Here is a 24,155-nt window from a genome sequence, read left to right on the forward strand (position 1 = left end):
GGGTTGTGGTCAAGATAGCTGTTGGAGTTGTTGCAATTAAGGCCTCCAGGCTAAATTACATAAGCCTCTTGAATTTCCTGTTAAGTGGCTGGGATCATTTCTTGGGGAATCTGAAGGATCTTTCCAAATCTTCATTATAGCACTACCTGATCTTTTAACAGGAGGTACTACTGAGGCCTGAACCTGGGACCTTCTGCAAACAAAACAGGTGCTTTACCACAGAGCTACAGGCCCTTATTTAAATCAAAGTTTTCTGGAAAAGATAAATGTATTTGTGCAATCTTGAATCGTGTGTAGACGAATATAAAATTAACCGTTGCATCCAAAGGTTTCCTCTTACACATGGAAGGTAACTTTTCCTCATGGAGAAGCTATTTTTATCTTGCATGAGAGTGTTGGGTGAAGAAGAGTGAAACTTAACCCAACGATGTTTTTCCACTTAGAAGCATGAGAATTGCTTCAGAAGTTACCTATTATGATACAGTGCAAACTCTCATGCAAGTATTCATAATAGGGTCAGCTAATTTTCTTCCACTTAAAATTCTTTGGAATCTAACCCATAGAAATTTTATAAATAAGCAAATCTGAACATTCCACTCTCAGAATTCTTATTTTATTAAAATGTCCATGTGTTCAGGGTTAGAATATTTTGTTATTCCTAAAGACAGGCACCTGAACTATGGGGAAAGGTATGGAGGAAGATGGAAAGGGAATAAGAGGAATGGTATGTGTCCGGGCTTATCCTTGGGATAGCAGAAGATGGAGGACTCTGAACCTCAACTTGGTAAAATGGTTGGATCTCCAGAAGGTATTTATCCTTTAAAAAATGTTCATCATGCCTAAGCTGCTGAGAGAGCTGCTAGTTTTAAATCGTGAGCTAATTATTTGGAGCCAAAATATTTCTATGGCTACAAGTTATATATTGCACACAAATGTGTGTTCAAATCACCTAGCTGACATTTTAATAATTCAACAGAGCAGGCAAGTTCCACTGAGGTCAACAGAACTGTCTCCAAAGTAGGTTCCATTATATACGTTTGCATTTTTATGGTGATATACACCAAACTTCTCCCCAAAAAATCTTAAATGTAGTGGCTAGATCCATCATGTTGATTGTAATGGCATTGTTGAGTGTTGCATATGGCATTGTAAGCATCCACTTCAAATGTAAGAACAACTACTTGGCCAATTTTATCCTCATGAGGACAAGGAATGAATGCAAATTCTTTCAGATACCATTGGAAGTTGTGTCTAAGCTGCCCTGTGAAGACAGAAGTGGTGCTGCATGAGATGGTAAACCAGATATTTACATTTGGAACAACTGGCTCATATGTAATTCAAGAAGAACTAAAATAATAAATGAGCTTCCATGTCATCCTGCCCTACATTTTGAACAGCCAGTGTGGATCTGTATGCAATAAATTTGATTGGAAAGGAGATGCATAATATCTGGATGAATCATTTTTGCAACAGGATAAATATCCTTAAAACTTCTTTCTAGGAATATAAACAGGATAGTAAAATACAGTAGCAAACTTTTGCACTATTTGTGCTCCCCAAGTCATTGGTCAATGAGAGTTTTTAAACAAATACTTTTGTCATTCGGTGTTGCTTAATATAATTAATAAATAAATAAACTTAGTGCAGTAATTGCACACACTGAAGATGTCATCATTTCAAATAAAAAAATAGATCTCCAACCTGATCCTCCTTAACAAACAGGAAACTTGAATGTACCTTCTCTCAAGTCTGCAAGGTAAGTCCAACCAGTTTTCCTGTTGGCACAAGGAGCAGGAGGTGTAGTCCCGGTCTCCTGTAGCCTTTGCCCAGGTGGCTTCCATGATCCATGGCATACCTGTTGCAGGGGCCAACCATGTCCCTCCTTCCTAAATCAGTGGAAAAGCTTAAAGGTTTTGTGGATTTATTTATTTATTTATTTTTTAAATATATAACCCGCCCTCCCCGCTAACGGGCTCAAGGCGGCATACAGATGGGGCCAATGCCCAATGCATAAAACATTAAAACTGTATTTTAAAAACATTCAATATAACATAGGTGCTCTCCACGATAACTAACAAGGGAACAGATGACGTCATCAGGATGGTATCCTTAGTGGCCACAGCTCCACGCAGTATCACCATTTTAGCGCTCACGGCGAGTTGGTAATAAAGGGCTAGGACAGATGGTAATAGTTATAGACAGATGGTAACAGTCGTGGTGGCTCCTACTCAAACACCTGACAGAAGAACTCCGTCTTGCAGCCCCTGCGGAACTGTGCAAGGTCCCGCAGGGCCCAGATCTCCTCTGGGAGCTCATTCCACCAGGTAGGAGCCGCCACCAAAAAAGCCCTAGCCTTAGTCGCCACTAGTCTGGCCTCTGGGACCTGGAACCACCAGGAGATGTTTAGTCTTGGACCATAGTGCTCGTTGGGGCACATATAGGGAGAGGCAGTCCCGTAGGTATGTTGGACCCTGGCCATCTAGGGCTTTAAAGGTAAGAACCAGCACTTTGAAGCGAATCCGGTATGCTATCGGCAGCCAGTGCAGCACTTTCAGCACAGACTGGATGTGTGCCCCCCTAGGAAGGCCCATCAACAGCCTGGCTGCAGCATTCTGCACCAGCTGCAGCTTCCAGATTTGCGACAAAGGCAGCCCCATGTAGAGAGCGTTACAATGGTCTAGCCTCGAGGTGACCGTTGCATGGATCACTGTGGCTAGGTCGTCACGGTCGAGAAAGGGAACCAACTGCCGAGCCAGCCAAAGATGTTGGAAGGCCGCCCTGGCAGTGGCTGCTACCTGGGCCTCCATAGATAATGTGGAGTCCAGGAGCACCCCCAAACTCCTAACTTCTGATGCTGGCACCAAAGGCGCCCCCTCGAAGGTTGGGAGCGGGAGCCCCAACCCCAAACCACAACAACTCAAACCCAGGACCTCTGTCTTTGCCGGGTTTAGCCTCAGCCGACTCAGTCGGAGCCAACCAGCCACGGCTTGCGACGCCTGGTGCAGATCTTCTGGGCTGGAGTCCGACCGGCTGCCCAACATCAGATAGAGCTGAATGTCATCCGCATATTGATGACACCCAAGCCCAAACCTCTGGGCAAGGGGGCGCATGTAGATGTTAAACAACATCGGGGATAAAACAGCCCCTTGGGGCACCCCACATTCAAGGGGGTGTCTCTGGGACTGCTGTTCCCCTATCACCATCCTTTTGTCCCTGACCTTGTAGGAAAGAGGCAAGCCATTGAAGGGCAAGTCCCTGAATCCCCACGTCGGCGAGACGGTGGGTCAGCAACTAGTGGTCGACCGTATCAAATGCGGCCGACAGATCTAATAACAACAGTTCCACCACACCGCCCCAATCCAAATGCCTACGGAGGTCGTCAGTCAGAGCGCCCAGTACCGTCTCCATCCCATGCCCTGGACGGAAGCCAGACTGGAAAGGATCTAGGACAGAAGCGTCATCCAGAAAGCCCTGCAACTGTAATGCCACCACTCTCTCAATAAATTTGCCCAAATAGGGCAAATTGGACACCGGTCGATAATTAGCCAATTCGGCCGGGTCCAAAGAATTGGGGTAAAACCTCCAGATCAAAACACAAAGAAATTAACTCAAAGCATGTGTCTTATTAAAATCAATAGTAGTTCTCTTTCCATGAAACACAGTTTTTAAAATCGATTATCCAGTGGTAAAGTGATACACACATTGCTGTATTGTCAAAATAAAGTTCCTAAAGTGAGAAGCGCAAAAAAAAAAGTCAAAACCTAACAGAGTTCTTATTAAAGGATGAAGATTTCAGTGCATTGGCCTCTGTACGGAGGTCATGTGTAATGTATTGTTTCTCTAGAGGTCTGAGAAGTGAGGAGGCAAGGGCTGGCAGGCTGAAAGGCTGCCTTTAAGAAACCTAATTTGTATAAACCCTAATATAACCTGGCATCCATAAGAAGCCTATTTTTAAAGAGCTATGAGTGAAATGTATAACATTGCTTTCAGTCAAACTCCATAAACTGGGCAGGTTACTTGCAAGTCTGAGTACTGAGAAGGTCAAAGTGTCAGACTTTCACTGGAATGAAGTGGCTCTTCTAAATAAACAAGCATGAAATAGGGTGCAGCTTTCTTCCTTCTTGATGAAGACTATCTTGGCTCAGAACACAACATGACGGTATTCTCTTTTAAAGATACCCAAGAAGACCCACTTCTTCAGGAGCTTTTTTTGTTTGTATTTTTCATATGTGAGTGTGTGTGCACCTGGAAGTCTCTGGTGACTGAGCCGTACTGGAAGCCTGGAGGGTATTCAGAGTGGTGGCTGAATAAAACCTGACCTCGCCTCCCACCTCTGGTTTTTCAAGGAGGTCTCCCATGCAAGTACTTGCCAGAGTCGACCCTGCTTAGCTTCCGAGATGTGACAAGATTGGGCTTGCCTGGGCTATCTAGGTCAGGGCAAGAAGACCCACTTCTTGAAACGTTTCTTATTGCTTTTGATAACTCTAGTTCACTTTCTAGTTTATCCTGGAAGAGTCTTGCAATCCTATTTCTTACCCCATGGCCTCTTTCAACCATGCAGATTTTCTGTGTATACACTTCCTTGCAGAAGAAGATGGCAAAAATAGGCAGGGTGAGTTTTTTCTTTCTTAAAGGAGTGTGTTGTGGAAATGACAAAAAATAAGTAATGTTGCAAGAAAAAGCATACATTAGATTACAGCGCATGAGATCACCTTTGCCTATGTGACATTTTAAGAAGCAGCATAACGTCAGAAAATCCAGTATCTTAAAACTGTAAAAGTTTTGCAGTGATTAATAAATACTGAGTTGAAGTAGGGACCCCATAAAATTTTCTTTTCAGTATCATGTTCTTTTGAATATCCTAAAGTGGTCAGTAAATATAAAATATCTGAGTTATGTTCTGGTAAGATTCCAGACTATGTTGCAGATGAACAAGTGCAAGCCAGTTGTGATCGCAATATTTTAAAATTATCATTAAAATAACTTCTCATTTTAGAAACTGTAAACAAACACACACAAATATAGTAGTAGAATTATGGCTATGACTTTCAGAGAGCCCCTCCCCAAATCACTCTCAATTGCCTGCCACAAGCAAACTCCCCACAGAAAAGAACCCACGAGTGCAAGGCAAAATGTGATTATGCTGCCCACAGGTGCTAAAATGTAGATGCAAAAGCTCTCCCCACCAACAGTCTCCTCATGACCTACTCACGCCATTTCAAGCACAAGGTGTGCCTTGTGCACAAATCAGATGTCCTCATCATGAGCATAGAGATGAAAACAAACAGTCTTTAAACATGACAAATGAATTCATAATCTTTATCCTGCACAAGAGCCTATTAATCTACAGGCACACATTTCTCACTGTGACCAAACCTCTGACCTCCCATGATGAGGCAATGCATTAATTTATTCACCTAATTGCAACGTGTAGCAATCAGCATGTGATGATGCTGGTCACTGAAATGATTTAAAACAGCTCAAGCAATTGCCCAGCAATGGAAGCCAAACTGGGAGACACCAAGCTGATTACCAGGGTAGCTATCTCCCATCAGATCTTGGCTACTACTGAGCTGAAATTCATGAACTCTCTCCATCCTTGACTACAATGCCTAAATTTGCTTCCATTGTAACTGAAGCTTAAGCCAGTGACAGGAGTACACTAATTGGAATTGCTTAAGGATAACTCTAGAGTAAATGAATTGTAATTGATGATGGTTGGTTGGATGCATTCAGTGAATAGCTGTTTGATGTCGAGCATGCGCAGAAGCACAAAGTGGTCCTGGCCTGGAGGCGGAGTTACAACAACCTGAGAGGTGGAACAACGAAGACCAGCACCCCGCCAGGACTGTCCCCTCGCAAGGAAGAAGATCTGCTACAGAACAGGGTGTCTGGTAGGAATCTCACTTTCCCGACATACATGTGGCCCTAGATTAGGATCGTTTGGAATTAGAATTGTAAGCCGCTCAGAGCCCCTTGGGGGGGTGAGCGGGATAGAAAGTTGAATGAAATAAATAAATAAATAAATAAATAACTTCGTTGTGATGCCGACTTGCAATTTGCCACCTGAAGCTTAAAGGATTGCTAAACAGCTATTTGCTATCTGTTTTGTGAGACCTGAGTTTTTCCCCTGTAAATCAACTTTTACTTTTTTATTTGGTTTGAAGACAAGTTCTGGAACCTGAAGATTGTACACTCTTTGACAAACACATTTCCCTGGGGCAGCTGGGTTTTGGTCACAGTGAAGGCCTGATCGCCTTCCATATTTGACGTATGGAAGGAATTTTCACCCACTCTGGCTAGTGACCTGAGGCAATGTTGTCTTCTCCTGTCACATATGGTTGGGCTTGTGGATTGAGTAATTTGTAGCTAATGCTCTGCTCATCTCAGTGTAGTACACGCACCTGTTTTGCTTATGGCATATTAGAGGCAGAGTTATGGATCATATTAGTAGATCTTGGCAAGAGAGACTGGTTGGTAATTAATCCTGCATTTAATTTCTTGGATGTATAGTTAACATTCACAGTGGCACCTTGGGCTACCCTTAAAATATTTTACTGGCTGCTAGGGATGTGCACAGATGTTTTAGTGTGAACCTTTTTAGTTTTGTTCTTTAATATTTTTTATTTTAAAATATTATAGTTATTACACTCAGATTCCTTTTATTTTTTTAATTAATCAATTCGTTTCAATGGGAAAGATAAGTCTACCTGTAATTTTTGTTTTACTTTCCAACCAGTAGGGGTGAACATTTAATGGACTGCACATATCACCAAAAGAATCTTCCCTGACAAATTTCAGGAAGGTGGTAGAAAGCATCCTGAACTTGGAGGTGATTTAAATTCTCATAGGGCCAAGGTGTTATCAGAGTAGGCTTGCCAAGCCCCCACTGGGGGTGGGTAAATTCCCGCCTGGGAGGCCCGTTACCCGCCGCCGGCAGATCGGGCCCCAGGGGGAACTTCACCCCCTGCCGGAGGGTGCCCCCAGCGTGATGATGTCACACGAAGGTGACATCATCATGCTGGCCATGTTGTGGCGGGGACACTCTGTGAATCGAGGGAAAACTCTATGGTTTTCCCTCGAGTCATGGTGCCCCGCCCCCAACGTGGGCGACGTGATGATGTCACCTCCGGTGACGTCATTGTGGTGTGCGTGTGCAAAGCGCGTGAGTGGGAAGACTCCCGACGGAGCCAGGAATCCCCCCACTTTGCAGGTAAGTCGACTTGGCAACCCTATATCAGAGGGACCTGATACATTGCTGAAGCGAAGCAAGTCTTGGTCTGGCCAATAAGAGGATGGCAGGCCACCTGGAAATCTTATGGAAGACAAAACACCTTGAGTTCCTATGGTGGAAGAAAAGCAAGTTTAAATGTCACAAATAAATAATGTTACAGTGAGATAAGAAATGGCATGTGATTTTTCTCTCCTCTCCCAGGATCCTCATGTGGGGGTAGGGGTTATTTTAAATCAAAAATGGAGCACAGAAATGAGGAGACTTACATCTTGTCCTTGCTATGCTTTGTTGATTCAGCATTTTTCTCTCATCCCAGCAGACTTCTGGTATTGAACTGGGCTGGGAGAAAAATGCCAAACTAAATACCAGACTGAAATGGAGAAGGGAGCAGGGCCCACAAATCAGATGAATGGTCTATCTGCAGATGAGCAGCCTGGACTTCTGCTTCTATTGCTCCCAATCTGCACAGCCCTGCCTACCTGCAAGAAGGTACAAACACAGCTTTGCCCCTGGCTGGCAGGCATAGCCCTGGATAACAAAATACCTTATACAAATAGGACACTTGAGTCATTGAGTGTAGAGAATCAGAAAGTTTGTCCAAAGTCTGAGATGATAGAATGATCAGTGGGAAGTGGAAAGGTAGGGCACAGAAATGCCGATAAGGATGATTCTGTTCATCAGGAATGTATGCTATCTCTTCTGGTGGGATGATATCCATGTCAGGCACATATCTTCTGAGTTACTCTGTCTCTTCACTGTCCACAAAACAGAAACTAGCCAGTGAGGCACCAGAAAATAATTCCTGTCATTACTGAACTGGAAATTATTGCAGTCAAATTAGATATATTGATAGAGTTCTCAACATGGCCCCATACTTAAACACAGAATTTGGAGACATGAACAGAAGACCGATCTTTCTACAAATCTGAGAAAAGCTCCTGGTTTGCAGAAAAATCTGAAGTATTTTAAAGACCCTAAAATAATAGAAGCAGCACCTGTATCTTAACAAAATTAATGCCCTCAGTAGCTGTTGCTAGACCAGCACAATAACAATGCCAATCTTCAGGCCTTGTTTTCTGTCAGCAAAAGGCAGGGGAGGGGGTCAGGGCTCTTTCTGGGGCTCTTTTGGCTTTAGAGAGAGGACACATCCTGGCAGCAACCACCAGGCAACTTGCTACCACCATACCTGCATGACTCACCCAGGCCTGGCTACTCACTACTGTTCAACGGCAACCGTCCCATGAACGTCACTTGTAGTTATATATTGGCTATATTATCTTATATTTCTAGCATCTTTTATAAGCTATTGTGCCAGTGACAACCACACTGTAAAACTTTTGTATAAGTGTAGTAATATTATGGGATCTAAACTAGACTTAAGATTTCTTTCATCATTTTACAGACATCACTTTTTGGGGGACTTGTGAATATTTTACTCAGAGAATGCAGGCAGTCAAAAACAAAATTACCACCTCACCATAAATATTAGATAACAAAACCAAGATAAAATTGTTGCCGGTATGGATTTTCTGCTTTCATTTTGTTAATGAGTTGGCGGGGTCTGCTTCCCAGACACTTAAAGTACAAAACAATCTTTATTAGCATGTCTATTATTATCTTGTGCAGTCTTGATTATGCTCAACTTTCTGCCTAAAATTGGCTCATTGGATTTCTTTCTCTTTTTCTTATGTTTTCTATGTTCTGTTACTTGTCTATATTAAGACTCCCATATACTGTTTTTTTCTTGTAATTGTAAAATATTAAAAGAATCTTCAAATTGTTTAAAAAATACAATATAGAAAATGCCCTTCATGCCTCTGAACATATCCAGCTTTGTTCACTGAGAAGTCCAACATTTTAAATGCTGGTTTATGTAGTAAAGGTGCCCTGACTATGAGTATCCCCATACACAGGTGTTTTTATTTTAAAGGGAGGGAGCAATGAGAGCAATTGCCTTGGACATCCCACATGAAAGGAGGCAACATTGACTACTGTGTTTCAATGTTTGACATGATCAAGATCCTTTTCCTTCTAAAGCAGTAACAATGAGTAGTGCAAATGTCAGGCACAGGAAGATTTTGCTGAGTTGCAAGTTATTACAACACTCAGAACAATGGAATCCCCAGGACTTAACAAGGATATTGGGTTCTTATCTCACAACATACACTAACCATATTCAGCCCTTACATCTGTATTCTCACCAATCCCCTAGAAGGACCATATGTCCTCTTTATTTCATTTTATTTCTTATTTGGAATAATAGATTAGAGTAGTAGATTGTAATGTAATATAATTTGGAATGGAAGATTGGAATGTATTTCTCTGGTCTGGTGACAGAGGAGATAACTCTACACAGACAATCATCCCACTTCAAAGAAGTAGAGGCTGTAAGGTCACCTCCAAGCTTGAGAGGAGATGGATGGAATGTAATGGAAGGGTCTCAGTTAATTACTCTCAGAATTCCACAATTAAGGATACATCTGCCCATCAATCTCTAATTTTGACATATTTATTTCCTTCACTATGTCTTCCCCTGAAACTAAACCAAAACAAATGGTAACCACATAAACTAAGCTTGTTCTTCCTGTTTGGTCCTTGAATCTGTTAAACATCTTCATTATGCTATATGCTAGTTTACTGTATCTGAAGAAGTATGCTTGCACACGAAAGCTTATACCGTGAATAAAACTCTGTTAAAAGTGCCACCAGACTCAAACTTTGTTCTGCTGCTTCAGACCAAAACAGCTACCCACCTGAATTTAAGTTTACCCTGTGCTCCTTGACTTCAGTGGAGGGATCAGCTCTAATTCTCCTGCTTAACCTGCAAATTAAAATTTAGATATATGTGGGGAATCACAAAAAACTTGCAAAGTGGCTATTCCATCCCCCCCACCTTTGCTTCCTCCCCTCTCCCTCTCTTACTCTCTTTCTCCCTTCTGCCCCCTTTTCTCTCTCTCTCCTCCATGCATGTCACTTCCTCTCTCTTTCTACCCCTTCATCACCCTCTTTGTTTTTTTCTCTCCTCCTCACCACTCTTTCTCTTTCTGCCCTCATCCCATCACTCTGTCTCATTCTTTCTGCCCCCATCACTCTTCCAGCCGCCCACCTGCCTCCTCCCCTCCCCCACAGCAGCAGTGGCAGCTCTCCAGGAATCACAGGGGATCTCTCAGCTACAGAGATCAATTCCCTTTAGGGTTGCCAGCTTCAGGCTGGGAAATTCCTAGAGATCTGGGGGTGGAGTCTTGGGACAGTGAGGCTTAAGGAGGGAAGCAACCTCAGCAGGGTATAATGCCATAGATGTCACCCTCCAAAGCAGCCACTTTATCTGAGGGAACTGATCTTTTGTCACCTGGAGAGCAGTTGTAATTCTGGGTGCTCTCTGGCCATCACCTGGAGGTTGGCAAAGGTAGTTCTTGTGGAGGAAATGGCTGGTTTGAAGACTGGAGTCTATGTCCTTCCTCTCCTCAAAACCCACCCTCCCCAGGCTCCACCCCTCAAATGTCCAGGAATTTCCCAATCTGGAGTTGGCAACTCTATCTCCTTCCCACCCAACAGCCAACCTACCTCTATCTGCCCCTCTGTCTTCAGCTTTCTGTCTCCACCCCCTCCCCCACAGCTTCTACCTAGGAAAAATAGTCTTTCTCCACAGTGGAGACCAAAGCGGTTTACATTATTCTCTCCTCCTTTTTATCTGCACAACATCCCTGTGAGGTACGTTAGATCCAAAATCACTCAGTCAGCTTCCACAGCAAGATGGGGGATCTAAACCTGGGTCTCACTGCACCACACTGGCTTTCATAGAGTGGCTACTGTTGAACAGTAGCAAGCAGCTAGGCCTACTTGAGTCAAGCAAGTTAGGTGGTATCAAGTCACCCAGAGGGCGATGCCAGGTCTAGGGTTGCCAACCTCCGGGTGGAACATGGAGATATCCCAGAATTACAACTGAACTCTAGACAACAGATATCTGTCTCCCTGGAGAAAATGGCTGCTGGGTTGGGTTGCCAAGTCCTACCTGTTGCTGTGGCGGCAGAGTTCTTGCCCTCCCCGGGACGTTTCCATGATCCCAGCCCTTTGGGAGTGGGGTTCTCCCTGGCAGCCCAATACGGGCCGATGGGTAAGGGGCCCATCGAGTGGGAAAAACCCTGCCCCCCTGGGGGACCTGGCAACCCTACTGCTGGGGAGGGAGGACTGTTAAGCATTATATCCAGCTGAGGCCACTCCCTTCCCCAAACCCTGCCCTCCTTAGATTCCATCACAAAATTTCTAGGAATTTCCCAACCTGGAGCTGGCAACCTTTGTCAGGTCTGGCGCCAAGGATCCCTCCCTCAAAGGCCAAAAAGACGCTTGGAAAGGGTCCTGTCCTGTTCCCCTGGCTTTAGGGTTGCCAAGTTGATCTTCGCCGGGAGCGGGGGGCTCCCGGCCGGTGTCTGGTGTGTGCGCGTGCACACAGAGCGCATGCGCGCCACATGCACGTCACCCAGAAGTGACGTGATGACGCCAGGCACGCTGGGGGCAGGGGCACGGCCATACAAGGGAAAACCATAGAGTTTTCCCTCAAATGGCCATGGCCCCTCCCCCAGCATGCCCGGCATGGTTGCGTCACTTCCAGGTGACGTGCATGTTGGGGAGGAGTTCCCCCCGGGGCCTGATCCGGCGGCGCCGGGGAACGGGCCTCTGGGGCGGGGGTTTCCCCGCCCCCCGGGGGGACTTGGAAAGCCTACCTGGCTTTTACTGACAGAACCAAACTTGGAATACTATGGTTGCCTAGCAACAGACATCAAGGGAATCAGTTTTTTAAAAAAGCTACAGACTCCTTTTATCATCTTCAACTTTTAAAAACTGCCCAGTGTATTTTTTTATATATATTTCACATTTTTCTGCAAACCTAGGACCCTTTTCGGGTTTGTAGAAAGATCTATCTTGCCCTATAGGGTTGCCAGGTCTGGGCTGAAAAATACCTGGAGACTTTGGGGGTGGATCCGGGAGAGGGCGGGGTTTGGGGAAGGAAGGGGCTCAACATAGTACAATGCCATGATAGAGTCCACCATTCAAAGCAGCCATTTTCTCCAGGGGAGCTAATCTCTGTCAGCTGAAGATCAGTTGTAAAAGTGGGAGATCATGCCCCCCCTGGAGGCTGGCAGCATTAGTTCACAGCTCCAGTCACTGGATTTAAGTATTCAAAGACATCCCAACTTCACTATTAGAATATAAGACACATTACACATACTAGGCTTGCCAAGTCCCCCCGGGGGGCGGGGAAACCCTCGCCCGAGAGGTCCGTTACCCGCCGGCGGTGGATCGGGCCCCGGGGGAACCCCACCCCCAAAGGACACGACGTGCCCAGCGTCGGTACGTCACCCGGAAGTGACGCAGTCGCGTCGGGCACAAGGCCGTGGTCATCCAAAAATGGTTTTCCCTCGGATGATTGTGGCCCCGCCCCCGGCGTGCCCGACGTGGTTGCGTCACTTCCGGGTGATGTAATTGTGGCGTGTGCGCACTTTGCGCGCGCGCACAGACTCCTGGAGCAGCACTGGAGTCCCCCGCTCTACATACAGTAAGGACTTGGCAACCCTAACACATACCCATGAATTCCTTTCTTTGTCTTATCCACCCCTCTCCCTATGCAAACTGATTGTCTGGCTGAAGGGTGGAGTAAGGGAGCCACCACTCCAACCAGTGGTAGCAAAGAATGTTTATTAGCTCAGCTCAAGTTCCTGATAAGATAGTGTTGCACGATTTTATTTCAAAGTTCCACCACTGTAGGTCCCAGACCCACTCAAGAAATAGAGGATCCTGTTTGAAGGAAAATGCAGTATTTTGCTAATGAATCTGATTTTTTTTAAAAAATCTTCAATTTTGGCTGATTCTTTTTACATTGTAGCTGAGCACTCAATCTGGATTTTGGTGTAGTGGTTAAGAGCGGCAGACTTAACTTTGGAAAACTGGATTTGATTCCCCACTCCTCCACATACAGCCAGCTGGGTGACCTTGGGTCAGTCACAATTCTCTCAGAGCTGTTCTCTCAAGAACAGTTCTCTCAGAGCTCTCTCAGCCCCACCTACCTCACAGGGTGTCTGTTGTGGGGAGAGGAAGGGAAGGAGATTGAGATTTTGAGTGAAGGGAGGGTTTAAATCCAACTCCTCCTCCTCCTCCCCCTTTTGTGAGAAGGGAGGGAGAATCCAATTGACCATTTATATCATTAGGTCTCTTGGAGTCTTAAAAGACCCATATCATTCTCTTACATATGGAAAAGAAAAATGGAATCTACACAGACAATTTTGATTTTCTAAGCCCTGATTGTTTAGTTGCATTAAGCATTTCCCAAGGAAGAAACAAGATGTATTCTATACTCTGAACCCTTATTCTTTTTACTGTAGGCTTTCTGCAAGTGAGGGGCTCAGAAGGCTTTGTTTTCAGCACCACATTCTCAGTTCTGAATCAGCCAGGAATGTCCGCTTCCTACCTTACAAAGAAAAGGTGAGTTCTTTGAAAGTACCTGCAAGAGGAGTGTCTAATCTGAAACCTGATGCCTCCTTCCTGGCCTCATGTGTGGGCAGAGGGAGGAGGGACGTGTCTTAGTGTGTACAGCGCAACTGAGAAGGAAAACTGGAGGCATCCAGTTTCCTCAGGAAGACTGGGGGAAAATATCTGGGTTTCTCCCTGAATCTTACAGGGGGCCCAGTGCACTGGAGGGTTCAACTCCAGACACGCAGGACATGAGCTTCTCCAGGAGAAAGGGCTTCTACAGGCAGGAAGTAAACAAGACAGTCTGGGAGCTGCCTAAGAGATATGTTTCCATCACCCCAGTAGGATCTGGGGCTTACGGCTGTGTCTGGTGAGTGACTTTGTAGATCCCAGTATGCTTGGCAAGTTGGAGAGGGGGGAGACTGGGAAATGGGATACTGGAAGTTTGGGTTCTTGGGAGAAATCAAGGTGAAATACCTCTTCATTCTCCTCCATCTATTTGCGTTTTGGAAAAGGTACTTTTGTTTCCTTCCGGCCATAGTGTGCGACAGTTTAAGCGTCAACAACTCAGCTGTAATGAGCTGTACATGTGTGTGACCTTCCTAGTTTACCAGGAGCTCATTTCCTGCAGGGCTCTCTGTGTCAGATTTCAGTTCTTTGGTGTCTGAATTACAAATAATCAGAGGTGACACAAAAAACCAGTTTGTTTCTTTGGGATGGAAGAATCAAGTGGAAGGAAGAAAATACAGACATTTCTGGAAAGGCTGAACGATATGATCAGATGGCACGTTGATCAGATGACATGTTCTCCTTTAGGGAGATGTAGTTCTGTTCTCAATAGCCTGGTGTAAAAATAATGACAACTGGAATACTAGCATTTAATAACCAAGAACCTACAGCAGGACAAAACTTATATGCCAAAGAGTATGGAAAGTCAGTCTGTCTCCATACTGCTTTTTAAGGTAGACACCTAAGATGTTATAAATGCATGCCTAAAAAAAATGTAATAGGTGGATGGGGCAAACACGTTTATGCAAACATGTTGTTATGCAAGTCTGCTTGTTCAGGATGGCTTGGCTGCGGCTGCCAGGTCTAGTAATCTTTAGTGGCAAAATTTGTAAAATGGCACCAAAACATGAATAAATGTCCTGAGTGAAGATTATGTAAAATGTTAATGTCAGTTTTGTGCCTATTAAACTGTGGTCTCTTGTTTCCCTAAGATTTTGAATGTTATGAAAATATTTGTTTCTGGTGCTGAAAGTTCAGATTTTTCTCTCCTTCCTTAGACCCTAGATGATGCTCTCTCATAGTACTGATGGGGGCAATGATAAATAGCAATGACTTTGTGCCAGATATTTCAAAACATAGCTAAAATATTAGCACATCCTTATTCAGTTAGATCAATAGCCTGTTGAGCCTGGCACTTTGTCTCTGACAGTAATGTAATCAGATTCTGGACACTTTAGGAGAGAAAACCTGACACAGCCTATTGTCTCTGGGTATGGTTGAAAGGCAACACTTTTGCTGAAGCTAAACAGCTCTGGGTCTGGTCAGTGTCTAGCTGGGAGACCTGCAAACCCCTCTGTATGTAGCTTTGGGTTCTGTGATGGACCAAAGGTGAAATATAAATGTAAATAAAAAGGAAACAGGCCAGTCTCCTTCTCTGTCCCTTTCATTAACTGCCAGGCTCCTTCTAACAATCTGTGTTTATGGACACTCTAGGCATACACAGTCTGATCATCTGTTTAAAGCTATTACTATTTCCACCATCCATAAATTCACAGTTGATGGTAGGCCAGGTTACCACCCAATGACACAGGGATGTTGATGGGGGTTTGGCAGGCCAAAGCATAAGTTAGCTCGTGTTGGTCAAAGAAAGATCAGAGCTGCTGAGGCAGCAAGGCATATATGTAATAAATACATGTAAGAACATAAGAGAAGCCAATGCTGGATCAGGCCAATGGCCCATCCAGTTCAACACTCTGTCACACAGTGGCCAAAAATACCAGGTGCCATCAGGAGGTTCAGCGGTGGGGCCAGGACACTAGAAGCCCTCCCACTGTTGCCCCCCCCCCAACACCAAGAATACAGAGCATCACTTGCCCCAGACCGAGAGTTCCTATCTATACCTTGTGGCTAATAGCCACTGATGGACCTCTGCTCCATATGTTTATCCAGGCCTCGGTTCCTGCTGGAGCGCACCGGAGCACCGCTCTGCCAGTCAGGAGCCCGGGGGCGGGCACATAAGTCCCGCCCCCTGCTCCCACCAGCCATCAGTTGGGCAACCGTGGGAGGGCCAAAACGTTCCCCCGCCTCCCTTAGCCCCGGGGTGGTTGCCTTGGACTCGGAGGGGCAAATGCCACCTCTCGCGTGTGACTCGTAGGGGCAAATTCCACCTCTCACGCGAGAGGTCATTCTGGCTCCCCCAGCTCTCCTTTGGGGCTCTTTAAAAACTTATGCCCCCCGCCACTGTTCTCGGCGGCAGCTGTGACGCCCGCGGGGGGGGGGACGTTCTCCTGCCTCCCTGAGCCCCGGGATGGTGGCCTTGGACACGTGGGGCAAATTCCACCTCTCGCGTGTGACTCGTGGGGCAAATTCCACCTCTCACGCGAGAGGTCATTCTGGCTCCCCCACCTCTCCTTCGAGGCTCCTTAAAAAGTTCTGGCCACCACCGCTGTTCTCGGCGGCAGCTGCAACACTCGCGGGGGGGGGGGATGTTCTCCTGCCTCCCTGAGGACTGGTAGGGGCAAATTCCACCTCTCGCACGTGATGTCATTCTGGCTCCCCCAGCTCTCCTTAGGGGCTCTTTAAAAAGTTATGGCCACTGCCGCTATTCTCGCGGCAGCTGTGATGCCTGCGGGAGGGCGGGGTGAAAAGTTCTGCCTCCCTCAGCCCCGGGGTGGTGGCCTTGGACTCGGAGGGGCAAAGTCCACCTCTCACGTGAGAGGTCATTTTTGCTCCCCCAGCTCTCCTTCGGGGCTCTTTAAAAAGTTATGGCCGCCATTGCTGTTCTGGGCAGCAGCTGCGACGCCCGTGTGTGTGGGGGGGCGAAACGTTCTCCTGGCTCCCTGAATCCCGGGGTGGTGTCCTTGGACTCGTAGGGGCAAATTCCCACTCTCGGGCGAGAGGTCATTCTGGCTCCCCCAGCTGTCCTTAGGGGCTCTTAAAAAAATTATGGCGGCAGCTGCTACCACAGGGGGGGGGCTGCTAAGCTGCCCTCCCCACCTTTTTCAGGCTCCACACCGGAGTGCGGGGCCTGAAAAACGGCCTGCAGAGCCACGCCCCCTCCCCCCCTCCTTTTTCAGGCTCCAAGCTAGGACACCGGGGCCTGAAAAAGGGCCAGCCAATGTCAATTTCGGCCCCATTATAGCCTATGGGCCATTGACGTCAATGGCAAAAACATAGGTATATTCTGGGAGCTGGAGGGGAGGCAGTTTGAGGGAGAGGCTCCAAACTCGCAGGGTAGCTTCTGGAGCCTCTCCCCAAGATACCAACCAAGTTTGAAGAACATTGGACCACGGGGTCCAATTCTACGGGCCCCCAAACAGGTTTCCCCTATCCCCTCCATTGTTCTCTATGGTGGGGGAAAAGTAACTTTTTAAAAATCATACTCTGGGTGTGGAACAGGGGTCACTGGGGTGTGTGGGGGGGTATTGGTGAATTTCCTGCATTGTGCAGGGGGTTGGATTAGATGACCCTGGAGGTCCCTTCCCACTCTATGAGTCTATGATTCTATAATTCACCCAGGCTGGCTGTGGGCACGCCAGCACCTCTGTCAGGCAGAAGCGCCTGAGATCCTCCCCCTCCCTTTTTTCTTTGCCCGATTTGGAGGTGAAGGGAAGGGAGGGGGGGGAAGAATGGATCCCAGGTGCTTCTGCCTGTCAGAGGGGCTGGTGCACAATTCCAGTGATGTCAGGGGGTGTGGCATATGCTAATAAGTTGTGCTAATGAGCTTCTGCAGCTCTTTTTCTACAAAATGACCCCTGTGTTTATCCAGTTCACTCTTGAAGCCGTCCATGCTTGTAGCCGCCACCACCTCCTGTGGCAGTGAATTCCATGTGTTAATCATTCTTCGGGTGAAGAAGTACTTCCTTTTATCCATTCTAACCCAACTGCTCAGCAATTTCACTGAGTACCCATGAGTTCTTATATCGTGAGAAAGGAAGAAAAGTACTTCTCTACCTGCATAACACCATGTGATGATTTTTTTAGAGTACACATCAAACATATACATAAAATGCAGTGGGTTGTATAATTCCATTTTGCTTAGCAAGTTTGCAGTTTTCTTGCAGTGCAAGGAGACTTCCTCAAGAGGAAGAGCTTCTTTTGCTGAAGGAAGGCTCCTTGGGAGTAAAAGTCTCCAAATGTAGCTGAGCAGAATGTTAGAATGCAAAACCAGTGACTGGACATGAAAGAAGAGTGCTTGCACATGCATGCATTAGAGATGTAGAGATTGGGTGCACCAACAACCATGGCTCCCTATTGTGCTTACATGAAATAGAAAATGTGTATTTGCCACTATGTAATGCTGAAAGAGGCCATAGGTTTATAAAATTATGCTTACAATTAGACCTGGTGACCCATACAGTAATCCAGTGGGTCTGAATCCAAGTGTTGCAACAATGGTGTTAGCACCCAGGCCTCTCCTGCAGAAGGGCAGTTTGTAAAGGATGCCCCTCTTCTAAATATCACCCACAACATCATACATGTGTATCACACAGCTTGGCTAGGAATGGAACCAAGACAGAGCTGGATATAAACAAAATGGATGCTGGTAAAAGACAGGCCTGAGAAACTATTTTGGGAAATAACTCTGAGTCTTGTACTTGCTAATAGATCTCTCCCCACTTTAAACAGAGATGCTTAATCTCTTAAATGGGCTTCTCCGGAAACAATATCCCTTCCTGAAATGATCTCATCATACCTGGTCATGCTCTCCTGAAAAGTATGCAGACGGAGAGTGATTTCAGCTAAGCATACCTTTATTTAGTGCAGGACAAAGACAACTGACCGGCTCGCCGGCCGGTTTATATATGTTCAGAAACCCCGCCACCAAGCATACCTAAACACACCCCCTACTCCCGATAGGCTATTTACAGTAACCGGGCAACCATTGGTCTCCCGGCTGGGAAGCTAGCCCTTTTGATTGGGCCGGCTAGGATCCTCCGGATCCTTTGTCTTTCGACTGAAGCTAACATAGGGTTGCCAGCCTCCAGGTGGGGCCTGGGGATCTCCCGCTTTTACCACTGATCCCCAGCCGACAGAGATCAGCTCCCCTGGAGAAAATGGCTGCTTTGAAGGGTGGACTCTATGGCATTGTACTACGCTGAGGCCCCTCCCCTCCCCAAACCACACCCTCTCCTGGCTCCACCCCCAAAGTCTCCAGGTATTTTCCAATCCAGACTTGGCAACCCTAAGCTAACATAGGAATTGTGCCTGGCCAGCCCGGGCAAGTCCGGGCATGTCAGGCTGAATACATTACATCTCCCTTACTCAATTAATGGGCTATTCACTAGCCCCTTTAGTTTACATTCAGCAATCTCATCAGAACAATATTAGCGTGACCTATGGGTAACGATGGAACTCAATCAAAGTGCTGCAGCTTGATTTCCCCCCTTCTGAATGTCCTCTTTTCTTTGCTGCAGCTCAGCAATAGATAAGAAAACAGGAGAGAAAGTGGCTATCAAGAAGCTCTGCCGCCCATTCCAGTCTGAAATCTTTGCCAAGCGGGCATATCGGGAACTCACACTGCTGAAGCACATGCAGCATGAGAACGTGAGTAACTTTTCCATTCCTGTGCATACAAACAGTTGCCTGCCTCTCTTGAATGCTACCTGGGATGGAGAGTGGGTGGAAGTCTAATGTCCAGTGGGGGAGTAGTGATGATCACAGTGTTGGACTAGGATCTGGGAGACCCAAGTTTGAATCCCTGCTCTGCCATGGAAGCTTGCTGGGTAGGGTTGCCAGGTCTGGGTTGGAAAACACCTGGAGAGCATAGGGGCCTCAGCAGGGTACAATGCCATGGAGTCCACCCTTCAAAGCAGCCATTTTCTCCAGGGGAACTGATCTCTGTCAGCTAGAGATCAGTTGTAAAAGTGGGAGATCTCCAGGCCCCACCTGGAGGCTGGCAACCCTACTGCTGGGCAGGGCTATTTTTGGGCAGGAGCGCACAGGAACGGAGTTCCAGCTGGCTCCTGAGTTGGCCATGCCCAGCAGGAACTCATTAGCATAACAGGCCACACCCAATAGCAGAAACTCATTAGGACTGGCTACATTAGGGGTGTGAGGCCTAACATGCAAAGGAGTTCCTGCTACAACCCCCCCCCCCGGGTTTGGACAACAAACAAGGTAAACAGAATAAGAAGGGAAAGGTGGGTGTGGCTGGATGACCACACTTCTGGTAACATGGGGGTGCGGCCTAATGTGCTAATAAGTGGTGCTGTCAGGGGTGTGGCCTAATATGCTAATGAGTTTCTGCTGTTGGGTGTGGCCTATTATGCTAATGAGTCCCTGCTGGGCTTTTTCTACAAAAAGAACCCTGCTGCTGGGTAACCTTGGGCCAGTCACTCTCTCAGCCTAACCCAGCTCCCAGGGTGGTTAGAATGGAGGAGAGAAGAAGGATGTAAGCTTCCCTACTGGGGAGAAAGCAGAGTATAATTTAAATAAATAAATGAATATATGTCAACATTTGTGTGGTTTTTTTTACCTTGGTTGACTAAAGCAAAATTTGGCCAAACCCATAATGGCAGAATTTGCATGCAGATTTTTTGTTTTGCTGTAGCAATTTTAAACACATAGCTGAATTATCTGGGCAGATATTTATGTCTCTCCTTGGACCTTCAATGATAGACTCCTCAGTTCACCCAGAAAATGCAACATATTGTCATACTGAGCTGTATCACTGTTCCAGCTAATCAAGTACAAGTTACTTGTCTGGCAGCCTTCTCCTATTTGAGATTGTTGAAGGTGAAGATACCAGGGACTACACTTGAAGCATTTAACATGCTTTATTAAGTTCTTACATATTACCTTTTCAACTCAAGGCAGCAGTTTCTGGCTGAAATATTCGAAACTCTCATTCTTGTCGCTTTTTGTCTTAATCACTTCTCTCATATCTGGGATGGATTCTGCAGTATACTCTGGGAGAGCACTCAAATTAAAGCAGGATGGGATCTGGCCCTTCTGCTCTTGTGATTGGCCCCTTTAGGTACTATTTTAGTAGGCTCAACCTCTATTTAAGGTCCCTTCATGATCCTACTCTCCTTCGTGTACCTCTCCATATTGTCTCTGTGGCTGTGTACCAGTCTGAAGAGGTCCAGGTCTCAATTATTTTTGTTGACTCATTCCAATTCTACCTATAACTATGGTCCCATCTAGGATCTCTCTTTTAGTGTGTTGTCTATCTGTCTGCCTATCCTTGGCTTGGTCAGATAGTCCATCCTGTCCATCAGAGTCTCCTACCACGCTCCACATGTCCCAGCTACCAAGAGTCCACTACATATACTGACTGAAGGAACTTGCCTCACTAACTGCTTTAAAATCTCACATATCTGGGGCCATGTCAAGATCCAAAATAACACTTGCTGACCACAAGGTGAACAGCGCATGAACTCCAGAAGGAGAAATGAACAGGAGAGGGATGGTGGGAACCAGAGCTTCTACAGTCTGTCCTGGACTCAGTAGGGGCTGCAAAGAAGGAAACTCCCTGCCAAACTTTGTCACCACTGGTCATGTTGAGGGTGTGCTCCAGAGGCAGTGGCTCTGTAGTCCAGTTTGGACACTGCAGAGATGGCTTGGACAGGAGGAGTCTCCCCATATGTGCCAACCTGCCGCTGCCCTGGACTTTGCTGAGAAAGAAAGCATGGCAGAAGAGTTATTGTGGTGGCTGAATGACTTGAACCAGTCCTGCCTTCCATTGACACAAGAAGTGGTTCTGCCAGCAAAGAAGATCTTCTGCTGACAATACATTCTTACACAAGAGCAGCCGTGGATTAACTATTAAGCAAAATAAGCATGTACTTAGGGCACCAAGGAAAGGGCGGCATCTTGAAGAGGAAATATTTTTCTCAGTCATTCCTTCTGTTATGGCTATTCATAACAAATGATAGGCATTGGAACTATTAGCACTGAGTGGGGGAGGCAGCAGGGGCAACTATGCTATAAGAGAGGCTGGATGCCTTGTATTTGCTAAGTATAGAAGCAGATTTCTTATGCCAGATTAGTTTTGAGGATTTGTCACTTGATCAACAACTGCAATTTTAAAAAGTTTGAGAAAGCTTTTTAAAGTATAAAGTTATACATAGGCAACAATAAACATTATTTTACATCTTTTGATCCACGTATATAGAAATGCTGTATATAAGGTTAGAAAGCAATGGAATAAAAGATGTTTTGTTTCATACAAATAATACTTCTCCATTAGAATACCTTTTTAAAAAAATTGTCCACCAGCACTGATTTCTGTAGAGAGGTTTTCAAAATTGAAAAGTATGCTCTCGAGATCAAGTAATTTCACTAGAGATAATATCAGATCCTATTTTGCTTTATAATCTTTAGGAGGTTGATTAAAATAGTTTTCAGTAAATTTTTGTATTTGCATTTTTCCCCTTATAGCAATTTTATTTAAAAATGTATTAAAAAGTGCTGAAAACTGGCATTTTTCCTGCTCCCTAGTTATTAGTAAATAATTTACTTGTATAGTTTACTGCTGTTTAGTCTTAATTTAAAAAAATGCAATATAATTGTGGAGTCTGGCCTGGGGAATGGCCTGGAAGTAAACTATTTCACCTTCAGTCTTAATGTCTTGTCAATTAAACAATGGGGCACCATTGTTGGGTTGTGCTTAGGGCATCATCAGTTGGCCTTAATCTGGCTCTGCACCAAAGGAGTGTACCAGTGGAGCATGCTGGTAGGATCCAATCCCAAATCAAATGTCACGTTGTCGCCCCCCTTCCCCCCATTGCATAGAAAGGCCCTACATTGGCTCTGAAACATGCTTTATGGTATGTAACAGAGGAGGGATAAACTGGGTAAACTACTGTGAGGGCATCTAAATATGAAAATAACTTAAATCACCCCAGCCTAGGTCCACAGCAATTTTTGCAAATATCCTCTGGAAATTTCAGGGATTTTACACCCTGAAAATCGTTGGTTTCTAGGGTGCTACTGGACTTGAATCTAGCCATCCTTTGGAAGTTTCTTTTTTACATTCTGGCTACAACAATGTGAAGAGCGCATAAGGTTCAGTTTCATCATTAAACTTGTCACTCCAGTATATTACAAACGATGCCTGTTTCACACTAAAGTTACGACTGCTTGGATTAGATCTTAATCTACCATAATATATTAATTTACACATTAATACAAAATCCTAAATTCATTTAAACCAATATATTGTGAAAGGGGATTCGTTCTTCTCCCCCCCCCCCCAATATACAGTGATACAGATATGAGCATTAATTATCAATCATAGATCAAGCTGCAAATCAGCATCTGAGATAATGTTTTTAAGAAAAACCAAGCATGTTCTTTCTGTGAGAATAACAGAGAATTACATTCATTGCGTGATGCTTCTTAAATTGACCGTTTAGGGCCTCATCATGTCATAATCTGGCCCTGGGTGAGGGCCAAAATTGTGCTTCTATTTGGTGTTTTTTATAATCCTACATTGTGAGCCCACCTTTTCTGTAGGTCATTGGGTTGCTTGATGTCTTCACCTCAGCTACTTCCTTTGATGCATTCCAGGACTTGTAAGTTTGCATTTTCTTTATTATTGCAAGAGTCTATCCTGAGCTGTGGGCTATGCCGTGAAGGGCCACCCAAGACGGACAGGCCACAGCAGAGAACTCAGACCAAGCGTGATCCACCTGGAGAAGGAAATGGCAACCCACTCCAGTATTTTTGCCAAGAAAACCCCATGGACAGTATCAAAAGGCTAAAAGATATGACGCCGGAAGATGAGCCCCTCAGGTCGGAAGGTGTCCAATATGCTACTGAGGAAGAGCAGAGGGCAAGTACAAGTAACCCCAGAAAGAGTGAAGCGGCTGGGCCAAAGCCGAAAGGACCCTCAGCTGTGGATGTGTCTGATGGTGAAAGGAAAGTCCAATGCTGCAAAGAACAATACTACATAGGAACCTGGAATGTAAGATCTATGAATCAAGGTAAGCTTGACGTGGTCAAAAATGAGATGGCAAGACTGAACATCGATATCCTAGGAATCAGTGAACTAAAGTGGACAGGAATGGGCGAATTTAACTCAGAAGACCATTATATCTACTACTGTGGCCAGGAATCTCGTAGAAAAAATGGTGTGGCCTTTATAGTCAACAAGAGAGTGCAAAAGGCAGTACTGGGATACAATCTCAAAAATGACAGAATGATTTCTGTCCGATTCCAAGGCAAACCATTCAACATCACAGTAATTCAAGTGTATGCCCCAACCACTGATGCAGAAGAG

General features: G+C 45.5%; 1 protein-coding gene across 1 annotated transcript; it reads left to right on the forward strand.

Moving 5' to 3' along the window:
* The first annotated feature begins 13,809 nt into the window (after positions 1-13,809).
* LOC107110973 (mitogen-activated protein kinase 13-like) lies at positions 13,810-23,452 on the forward strand. The gene is made up of 3 exons (XM_015411837.1): positions 13,810-14,069; positions 19,345-19,474; positions 23,390-23,452. Exons 1-3 carry the CDS (start codon positions 13,951-13,953, stop codon positions 23,450-23,452), a joined length of 312 nt encoding a protein of 103 aa, XP_015267323.1. The 5' UTR covers positions 13,810-13,950.
* The last annotated feature ends 703 nt before the right edge of the window (positions 23,453-24,155 follow it).

Source organism: Gekko japonicus, unplaced genomic scaffold (genome assembly GCF_001447785.1).
Source record: "Gekko japonicus isolate JY-2015 unplaced genomic scaffold, Gekko_japonicus_V1.1 scaffold309, whole genome shotgun sequence".
In the NCBI taxonomy this organism is placed as follows: domain Eukaryota; kingdom Metazoa; phylum Chordata; class Lepidosauria; order Squamata; family Gekkonidae; genus Gekko; species Gekko japonicus.